The sequence below is a fragment of the Apostichopus japonicus genome, chromosome 8, assembly GCF_037975245.1.
Source record: "Apostichopus japonicus isolate 1M-3 chromosome 8, ASM3797524v1, whole genome shotgun sequence".
NCBI lineage: Eukaryota > Metazoa > Echinodermata > Holothuroidea > Aspidochirotida > Stichopodidae > Apostichopus > Apostichopus japonicus.
The window spans coordinates 12,827,154-12,839,053 of record NC_092568.1 but is presented as its reverse complement, the minus strand read 5'-3'; the positions used below and the strand labels follow the sequence as shown (position 1 = coordinate 12,839,053).

Below are 11,900 nucleotides of genomic sequence, written 5' to 3'. Positions count from 1 at the left end.
CTACTGATACTAGCAGATACTACTGATACTAGTATCTGCTACTGATACTACTACTGGTACTAGTATCTGATACTGATACTACTACTGATACTAGCCAATACTACGGATACTAGTATCTGGTACTGATATTACTACTGATACTAGCAGATACTACTGATACTAGTATCTGTCGATACTACTGAGTCCCTCATTGCAGGATTCTTGACTATGTAGAACAAATCTTGCTGTGGATGATTTGGCACACAGTTTGGAAAAAATTAGAATTCATTAAATTTGATGATAAATATTAAAAAGAGAGTAAGGTGATAGATACCTGCTTGAAGACCATCAAGTGGAAGAATTCTTTGTCCTATTAGTTTACCATTTTCCTCATACACTGCTATCCTCAATACTGCTAAATCTGGTAAAACAACCTGGAATAACAGACAGAATTAATTAACAGGAGGGCTGAAATTTACACACACAAATACCAGGATGAGTAAACCAATGACTTCAGTAAGGGTTAAATAATAAATATGCCTCTCCCCTCGCTACCGCCCTACCCTATCTGTCGCCTTCCCAGATTCCTCCCCCACCATACAACTCTAACTATGATCAAATGTTATAAAGATGATTGTTCAACCTGTCAACTTGACTTTTCAAACAGCCTAAAATTATTGGTTTATACAGATACAAGGGAGTGATGTCAAGTTTATAAGAGCTATGCTCCATGTAAATTTTCCTTGCAATCACAATGCATGTTGTTAAACACACTATTTGAATAAACACTAATGTAATACCATTTAAATTAGACGTTTGACATTTCAACATGCAGACCAAAACAAATCGATGAAGAACAATGTAAGGCTGAGAGCATCAAAAATAAATCCTGAATCAGTGTTTGTAGAAAGCCTTACTTTTCTGAATACAAAAGGTTCTTCGTTGTATAGAGGATTTAATCCGTCGTTGAGAACAGTTCTGGTTTTGTGCTCTCTTCGGATTGTGTCCGTTGGTAACCCGTACATGTCAACTTCAACGTAAGTACCAACTTTCTTGTCAGAGAGAAATTGACCAGAGATGACCTGTGAATGGTGACCAATGACCAATGTTTGATTGAAAACAAACCATTGATAACTAAATTGTTCTGTGATATTAAGGTTGACTGAGGCAGTGATAAATCAATCTGTTTCCAGGTAAGAGATACAGTCAGACAATCATCACTTTGGGAATATGTGAAACGGAACAAAGTTAATATTTGTTCAATTCAGATATGCAATTAATACAGCTGTGAACATGTACACAATCTCATGTTACCAACACTCTCAAGCTAAACATTTATATTCACATTATAGCTCTATTTGGTAATATAACCCACATTGTATTAAAACATTTTTTGTAAGGGTATTCCAAAATGTCTTGAGTTGTCTCAGTGGTAATATAAATGAAACCTTATTACAGTCTCCCTATGATAACCTAAACAATCACGAGTGTCCGATTACATGCAGCTTACAAATTGATTTGAAGCAGCAAAAGTTCTAGAAATTCACAGATGACATGTTCTAACATAATAAGGTATATACTACATAATGCTGAATCACAGAATCTTAATTTAACTGAGCAGAAAAAAGTAGCTTTAGCTCTACAAAATATATATAATTACTACTGCTTAAGGGTATATATGATACATTTTATTTTACAGAATTTACAGAATATTTCTGTATTTTAAACTCTAATCCTACCATATATTTACTCTCATAGATATGCATGGTGTACATGTTAAGGACTACAGAATATGACTGTATTTTATAATCTAGCTGTATTTCTCAATTCAACCGTATATGTATGGCCTTATTTCTCAATCCTCATGCTTTACTTTACTCTAAGGCATATTGCAAGTCTAAAGAATATGCAATAAGTTTACATTGTACATGACAGGCAATTAACATGAATTTTGCTTAATGCTACTTTTCTATTGCATTATTTTACTCTCATGAAAATATGGGAAGCGCTTGCTTAGTCTACAGAAAATGCCTGTATGTTATACTGGATATAGGAAATAATTTATCACATCGCAAAATGCTATACAAAATGAGCAAATAGCTATACAAGTCCAAAGATGTATAGCAGGGTTTATTTTTGTTAACAGAAACCAGAGTATTTTATGAGAAAATTCAGAGCCTTCAGACCTGCTACACGAAGTGTGAATAATTATTCCCTGGGATATATTGAATATGTATTGACGTCAACAGAATATTCTACATGTATTCTACATGTAGATAAGACTACATGTCATGTATTCTACATGTATGTTAAATGTAGTCTACATGTATTCTACATGTATTCTACACGTATTCTACATGTATTTTATACATGTAGACTACATGTATTTTATACATGTATTCTACATGTATTTTATACATGTAGACTACATGTATTCTTCTTGTATTCTACATGTAGACTACATGTAGTCTGCATGAAATTTAGACTATGTAGTCATCCCTACAGAAGCATACACAATGATTATTGGGCCTACAGTTCCATTTGCCAAGGATGGTATATTATGACATAAATCCATAAAGAAGGACATGCTTGACTTTTATAATATAGCAAACGATTGATCTGCTTTCTTCTTTAACAAGAAATCTACGAGGTACATCATTGAATACCTTACCTGTACAGAGCAAGTTGCAGCGATAACTCCGTCCACAGGTGACTCTGAAAAGGGATCAAATGTCCTATCTGGTCTCCTCATGAAGTCTGGTTTCAGAAGGAAACTACCAATCATGAAAAAAAGAATAACATTATCACATTGAGATGGTTAATAAACTTTTCTTTGTTGTGAGCTTAAAGGAGACATGAACCCAGCCAACATTATTGATTTATGTGATAGAGATAACTGTCATGAACAACGACCCACCCCCTGCCCCACATCCAGGAGCCATGAACATCCATCATTATTGATCTATGTGATAGAGAAAACTGTCATGAACAACACCCCCCTGCCCCACAGCCAGGCGACACAAACAAAACCATCATTATTGATCTATGTGATAGAGATAACTGTCATGAACAACACCCCTCCCTGCCCCACAGCCAGGAGACACATACGAAACCATCATTATTGATCTATGTGATAGAGATAACTGTCAGGAACAACACCCCTCCCTGCCCCACAGCCAGGAGACACATACGAAACCATCATTATTGATCTATGTGATAGAGATAACTGTCAGGAACAACACCCCTCCCTGCCCCACAGCCATGAGACACGACAAAACCATCATTATTGATCTATGTGATAGAGATAACTGTCATGAACAACACCCCTCCCTGCCCCACAGCCATGAGACACGACAAAACCATCATTATTGATCTATGTGATAGAGATAACTGTCATGAACAACACCCCTCCCTGCCCCACAGCCATGAGACACGACAAAACCATCATTATTGATCTATGTGATAGAGATAACTGTCATGAACAACACCCCTCCCTGCCCCACAGCCAGGAGACACATACGAAACCATCATTATTGATCTATGTGATAGAGATAACTGTCAGGAACAACACCCCTCCCTGCCCCACAGCCATGAGACACGACAAAACCATCATTATTGATCTATGTGATAGAGATAACTGTCATGAACAACACCCCTCCCTGCCCCACAGCCATGAGACACGACAAAACCATCATTATTGATCTATGTGATAGAGATAACTGTCATGAACAACACCCCTCCCTGCCCCACAGCCATGAGACACGACAAAACCATCATTATTGATCTATGTGATAGAGATAACTGTCATGAACAACACCCCCCTGCCCCACAGCCAGGAGACACATACGAAACCATCATTATTGATCTATGTGATAGAGATAACTGTCAGGAACAACACCCCTCCCTGCCCCACAGCCATGAGACACGACAAAACCATCATTATTGATCTATGTGATAGAGATAACTGTCAGGAACAACACCCCTCCCTGCCCCACAGCCAGGAGACACATACGAAACCATCATTATTGATCTATGTTATAGAGATAACTGTCAGGAACAACACCCTCCCTGCCCCACAGCCAGGAGACACATACGAAACCATCATTATTGATCTATGTGATAGAGATAACTGTCAGGAACAACACCCCTCCCTGCCCCACAGCCATGAGACACGACAAAACCATCATTATTGATCTATGTGATAGAGATAACTGTCATGAACAACACCCCTCCCTGCCCCACAGCCAGGAGACACAAACAAAACCATCATTATTGATCTATGTTATAGAGATAACTGTCATGAACAACACCCCCCCCCCCCACAGCCAGGAGACACAAACAAAACCATCATTATTGATCTATGTGATAGAGATAACTGTCATGAACACCCCCCCTGCCCCACAGCCAGGAGACACAAACGAAACCATCATTATTAATCTATGTTATAGAGATAACTGTCATGAACAACCCCCCTCCCTGCCCCACAGCCATGAGACACGACAAAACCATCATTATTGATCTATGTGATAGAGATAATTGTCATGAACATCTTCCCCAAACAGCTAAGTATAATCTTATTCCATTGATAAGATATCACATATTTAATGTTACTTTCACACATAAGACATGAAAACTTGATCTAGTCTTAATATGCCTCATTGTGGCACATCTGCTTCATTGTTTAATATTTTCCTAATTTTTGGCGATACTTATTTTCTGTAATATAGAGAGCAGTTTGCAAGTGCTGAATCTAAATGTCTATTGAGCGTCTTGACATGACCTAATTCATGGCATTGGTTTTAGTGTCACTAATGTTAACATTTTACCTGGAAAAATTTGAAAAGAAAAACAAAGAGAAAGTAAGTGTTTCAGATCCAAATGGTACTATGACATCACAGATTAACAATATGACACTGTGACATCATAGATTAACAATATGACAGCTCCTACGCATGACTTTTAGAAACTAGGATATCTTCCAAATGGAACAACATTTTCTTAGCTGTTTGCATGAGTCATTCATCACAAAGATCTTTGTCATATCAGCTGAAAATAATGCTTGGCTTTGTGTCCACTATAAACAAGAGAGTTATTAGTGGTGGTATATAGTTTAAACAAGGCTTCAGACTTTTCACAGAATTACTGAGGTTTGAGGAAATGATGGAGATTAATAACACACATGTCACAGGTAAGAGGGCAATATAAAATCATTTATGACATTTTGAAGTTTACTGTCTGTGTTTGGTTTAATGTAAAGACTGTATTAACTGAATTTCAATTCAGAATGAATTTTTTTTAATTCTACATACTTTAATGCTGGAAATTGTTGATAATTTATAGAAAACTCTAGAAAAGGTCTTTGTTTGGGGAATTAGATTCATGTTTTGCCTAGTGCCATGTATAACAGACTTTAACACAACTCAGAAAAGAAGCAAATATCCACTGTTTGCATGGATATTAAGCACTATGGGCTTTTCAAAGACAAAGAAAGACTTCTACAAGGACGCACCTCCTGAAACAATTTAATCTGAATGTTAACCATCATGTTGCAAAATTAAACTAACAATGGCTGAATTTATTTAAAAATTTAAAAATATTTGTTACGATGAAAGGTCAAAGAGAGATGAATTTTGCTTGTTGAGCAAAATTTATAATCATCTAGTTTTCAGTATCTTTCTCACCGTAGAACTTCAAACATTACGCACATTAATATGTTGTTTCCTGTACATATTACATAACTATGTTCTTCCAACTTTGTTCAAGCCTCACTCATGCCAGAAACCCACTTTTTCCCTTTCAAAGACCTCCATCAAATCCTTCCAGCCAACTACCCAGAATAACCTGTTGTAATTCATTTCTTAATCATAGCCCACCTTGTGCACTCTGAACAATCAGAGGTTTTAGTTACAAAGAGTCCATTACCCATTTACAAATTTGATGCCCTATACATTTTTCCCTTAAGTTTCTCATTTCTACTGCTGCTGTTGCAAAGTTATCATTAACCTTCTTGCTGAGCAAGCAACAAAGCAAAGACTTTTTGCACCTAATTACAACATAGATGTCATATGAGATATTGCCAATTAAAAGGGGGTTGTTTTAAGATGTGGAAAAGTAAATACAAAGATTAGGTAAAATTATCAACTGTATCTACTTACCCACAAGCATTATTGTACTCAAATTTTCCTTGGTTTAATTGCATACCAATATCTGGAGTTTGGAAATTGAGTGCTACCATTTGACATCCAGCATTCCAAAAGATCTGTGGCATGAAATTACTAGAGTCATAGCGAGCTCCTTTAGGATAAATCCTACTCATCTGTCGTTTATTGTAGCTGTTGATTACAAGTTAAGGTACAAATATGGGGATCTAGGAATCAAGAAAATAGGAGTCACACATACATGTTTAAAGGCTGAAAGAAAGAAACAACTTGAAACTCGTCCCCATCCACATCTTTATATTGACCCTGCTTCCTTACCTTTTTTTGGTTTGCAAATGGTCAGAAAAAAATGTGTCGTTCAATGTGATTTAAAATCCTTTGAGAATAAATTGAAAAATAAAAAATAATCTGAGAGCTACCCCATCTATGTGGATTACACTCAACTTGGCACAGTTCCAAAAACTTTAACACACAAGAATTTGAACTGTCACCTACAATCTGAGTTGACAAATTATCTCTCCTTCCTTTTTCTGGAAAAGTTTGGAAGAGAAATTCCCTTTAATCCTTTTTTGAAAAAGATTGGAAGAGACACATGTTTTTTATTATTACAGCTCAAACACAACATGTAAGTCAAAAATTTAAGAAATACTTGCCAAATGTCATGTGTTAATACATATTACAGCATTCTTAAAAAATGTTGTTTGAGAAACCTTTTGATTCATATAACCTTTCTTCAAGGAAAAGTCCTAAACCTCCTTATTAATATCAAGTTCAGCTTAAGTGATATGTAAATAGCTCCCAAGTGCAAGCCGATATCAAACAATATTAGTATTTTATACAGGAGAACTTTAAACCTTTTATTAAAGAGCATGATAGCTTTAAAAAACCTGATCAATAAAATATGCTCCTAGCTGACACACCCTGATGAAATACCTTCTTTATGAACCATTGATTTCTCATCATTTGATGTGTGCAATAATCAAGGCGTTATATCTAATATGGACTCATCATCTTGGATGCAATCGTGGTTTTTTTCTTCTTTTCTTTGCCCATAATTGCTGCTGCTGCTAATGGCTTGTCAAACAAGCATGTATTAGCTTAATAATGTTGTGCTGTTTTATCAAGGTGGTTGAATGAATGCTGAAAGTATTTTTTTAAGTAAATCATTATCCATAGACTGTGCGGTAATTATATTCCCCACTATAAATAAATTGAGTAAAAACCCTCTATAAAGTCTGTATGTCTCGATCCTTATATATATACCTGTCAGGAGTAGTGAGGTTTATGTATTCAATATATACAGTGCATGAAGAAAGAGCGGTTTTAATAAGGTTGAGATGTTGATTACACTTGGTTTATTGAATGTATAAATCATTGGATGTATTCATGTGATAACTGTCATGTCATTTACTTTAGGAGAATGATGAGTAATAAATACAATGAACAATGTGAACACAACACATTGACTTGTGGATATTGTGTTAACAGCAAAAAAAAACCTCTCTAGGTCACTATATGGCATAGATTCTATTCCGTTATTTTCTATCAGCTTATAACAATTTCCATCTTCTTCTTCTTCACCTTTTTTGGGGTGGGGGAAACGGGGGAGGAGGGTGAAAGTTTGATTGATTCTCTAAACAAAAAATACTATGATGATTAAAAATAATGTTGAAATTGTATAAATTTGTTTGAATTTTATAAGGATACTTGACAAATTCAATGCACTGCTGTTTGATGTAGCCGAGTCCAACAGATTCATTGAAGGATGACATCTGGAAATGAAGGTTTAATTCTGCACAAAAAACAAAGAAAGAAAGAAAGAGAGAAAAAATAGGTAAATTGAAAAGGTTAGTGAATAACACAAACTTAAACCTTAGACCTGATAAACAAATTTGTGGATCATTCTAATATAATACGTAAGACCTTGATCATGAAGAAAATGTCATAATTCTCACCAAAAAATAGTAGTGATATAATGCAGGAAACAAGAGTAATATGATATCAGAAATATGAAAAGAGTAAGGAGAAGGGGTGGGGTGGGAAATTGGGCAATTTGTGTGCTGTATAAATAATAGACAAATTGCACTTTTGCCAATGAAGTCCATGTTACGGTTGTCACTAAGTGGTATACAAAGTTACAAACATTAACTTTCGCATCATAATTCCTAGTTGACTCATTGCATTACACTGTTATGATGATATGTGTTCATATGCAAGCATGAATAACCTATACAAACTTCTTTCTCCCTTTTGAATCATTTCTTTTGAAAAATACTCAATTTGTTGACTTTTAAAAACATTAGATCAAATTCTAGTTTACAGACACTTCTTAAAGCTCATGGTTTCTTATTTATATTTAATCTCGTACAGCAATCCTCTTCATTTGACATCTGACTTATAAACAACCGACACATATTAATAAATAAAAAAGAGATTGCAGTCACATTTTATAACTATAACCTTACGCTGATGTAATAAAGTACAAATGCTGCATGAAACTTGAAACAGAATCAGGAGATATACATATTATCTGTTCATATCTCCGTCAGCTTCTTTAATTATGGATCAAAATCTCCATGATTGTATTTAATTTATGCATCAATCCTCTTGTTTCAAGCTGGAAGATATGAAATAATATATCGCTCTCATCTTCTGCCTTAAAAGATTCATAAACAAGAAATGAATAAACAGAATCAACTCCTTTCAATATATAACAACCAGTTTGTTCTTATCAAGATAATATTTCAGGCAAAGTACTCTCCAATCTTCAGAGAGTTTCAAGAAAAACAAACACACATCTTTTTGGATGAATTCCAAGAGCTTTCTGTATTAAGCAGGTCAACATTATGTATTGACTGTTACTATCAAGCTTTGTCCAGAATGTGATTGCACTTGTTCAAAGCTGAGATGACTTCCAAGCTTCGGCACAAAAGAAAACTTTTGAAAACTAAATGCTTCCTACTAGCTCTCATAAAATTTGTTGCAGAGTGTTTTGTCAGTATTTCTACTAGCCTAATTCCACATTCATCTCAAAACAATATTTATGATTTAAAGATGGAGAATAATTCTTGTTACAAAATGGGATCTATCCTAACCCAGGAGGTGAGTTTAAATCAGGAGGTTAATTACAAATGAGTCACAGTGTTTCAAAAATAGAAGTATTCAAATGATGAGGTCGATTAATTTGGTTAATATTGTAGTTGATCACAAACGATCAAAAATGTAACCACAGACTTACAATACGTTATTTATTATGAGATGTTACTTCGGCCAAACAACATGGCGAGTTGCTTTACAACCTAGTATGGGACAAGATTTTTTTTTTAAAAACATAAAAAAATACCGATACCGTATAACTTACATTACCATTCATATAATTACTGGGAAGAAAGGAGAGAATTCTTTGTGTTCTAAAGGTTAAGTTTAGCCTTTAATGAAAGGATCTAAAACAAAATGAAAAGAAAAAAAACACTCATGCAGGGAACATTTTCCTTCTTCGGTTGTTTCCTATCTGAAGTCTAAACTAATGACAGAAACTTTTTATTGAATATCCCTTTTATGCTCTATCAATAATGCTAAACTGATGCTTAAACTGAGGCTGTCATAAGGTTGGTAAACTTCTTTGAATAAGGTAAAACCCTCATATACTTACATCCTCCACCAATCAGAACATATCACATATAACTTAAAAGGAAATCACATAAATGAAATGCTTATAACATTTTGGGTGATCAAAGATGCAGATCTTCTATCATACTTAAAAGAGAAAAGTAAAGACAAGATGTATAAAGACACGAGGTACTGAGCACCAGAAAGAGACGACACAGCAGGGGCGGGATATTAAGAGATGTGTACCATTATAAAGAACTAACAATAAAGGTTAACTGATATGTACTCTAATATAAGCGATAAAACAGACAAAAATGTAGGTTAACACATATACAAAGTTAATGTTTACTAGCTACCCAGGCTTCCTGGCATGCAGGACACTTTGTAAAGAGAAATCTATTAAAATATTTAGGGTAGGGGAAAACTTGAAACTGACTATGTTTCCTTTTTTTTTTTCACTGGTTGGACTGTTTACCTTCAGAGGTCTCAAAATTCTGAAACTTGACTGGTTGTGCATAGTTGATCATTTTGGAGAGGTACGGGTGGATATTTGTGGTAGCTCCCACGTAGCGATAGTTAGCTACGACCTCTGCCTCAGCTTCTTGTGACAATGGTTCTCCGTGAGTCTAAAGAAAGCAAAAAGAAAAACATAGACAAAATTTGGTACACTCACAATATGAATACAAACCAGGTGACTTGACCAAAATTTTCATCTGAGGTTGATATGATGAGGGATGAGGAAGGGGAGCGGTAGTGGTGAGAACAATATCCTACATTACCATTCTTTTTCTCCCATTCCTAGGAGCACACAGATGCACATATCACACATTTGTACATATCATAGAGTACACATATCATAGAGCACACATATGCACATCGTAGAGCACACATTTGTACATATCATAGTACACACAAATGTACATATCATAGAGCACACATACGTATATATCATAAAGCACACATATGTACATATGATAGTACACACATGTCAATATCATAGAGCACACATATGTACATATCACAGAGCACACATCATAGAACACACATATGTACATATGATAGTACACACATATGTCCATATCATAGAGCACACATATGCACATCGTAGAGCACACATTTGTACATATCATAGTACACACTAATGTACATATCATAGAGCACACATATGTATATATCATAGAGCACACATATGTACATATGATAGTACACACATGTCAATATCATAGAGCACACATATGTACATATCACAGAGCACACATCATAGAGCACACATATGTACATATGATAGTACACACATGTCAATATCATAGAGCACACATATGTACATATCACAGAGCACACATATGCACATATATCATAGTACATATCCTAGTGCATTGCATTGACTAAGAAAGCATTTTGTTCACATACATCACTTTGAAACATCTGGGCGTTCAAGTGTGATCTAAATAGAGGGTGTAAATGCTATCAACTGCTTACATTATTTAGTCACTTTCATTACAGTTTTATTGGCCATCTCATTTCAACTGTAAACAGCAGACAGATGAATTTTGCTAGTTTAATCTACAAGTTTTAAATGCTTCAAAACCTTCACAATTTCAGAATAAAATTTAATGAATGATGACATTTAGAGTCAGGAATTGAAAAAAATGATGCCTTGAGGAAGTGAAATGAAGATTGCACAAATTTTCAGTAAATCCAACAGCAAAGTTAGTAGAAAAAATATAAGATACAAAGCAAAAAGTCCCCACACCTCCTTGGTAAGACTGACAATAAATATGAATGAATCCAATTCATAACAAGGATTAAGTTGATTCCTATTATTTATCAAACTTTTCAGCAGGTGTAACTACATCAAACTTACTTTCCAAACTGTTTCATATTTCTTATTTTTTTACTGCTAAAAGTAAAATAAGAATAATTTACCAGGTGGGCCAGCTTTAATTTCTTGCCCATCCAGTGGCTATTTTCTAATTTACTGGATGGGGCAACAATGGATTTTCGTATTTTTCATACAATTGTAAATAACAGCAATTTCAACATTTTTCAACAAACCACTACTTTTTTTTTATGGATAACAAAAAAGTGTAGGACATCCGGTATTCAAACTAATTATTTTCAATGAGAGGGTAAAGACTGCATACAATAAGCAAT

The 11,900-nt window shown here is 34.9% G+C and overlaps 1 protein-coding gene across 12 annotated transcripts in view; it reads right to left on the bottom strand.

Annotated features, from left to right (window-relative positions):
- The window catches only part of LOC139970445 (1-phosphatidylinositol 4,5-bisphosphate phosphodiesterase beta-4-like), a 171,420-nt gene that overhangs the window by 26,178 nt on the left and 133,342 nt on the right, over positions 1-11,900 (bottom strand). For all 12 annotated transcript variants that reach the window (XM_071976159.1, XM_071976160.1, XM_071976157.1 and 9 more), the window contains 6 exons: positions 10,222-10,372; positions 7,845-7,929; positions 6,135-6,311; positions 2,651-2,753; positions 897-1,061; positions 314-413 (listed from right to left, as the gene is read on the bottom strand). In XM_071976159.1, coding sequence (XP_071832260.1) covers positions 314-413; positions 897-1,061; positions 2,651-2,753; positions 6,135-6,311; positions 7,845-7,929; positions 10,222-10,372 — 781 coding nt within the window. The remainder of the gene's footprint in view (positions 1-313; positions 414-896; positions 1,062-2,650; positions 2,754-6,134; positions 6,312-7,844; positions 7,930-10,221; positions 10,373-11,900) is intronic.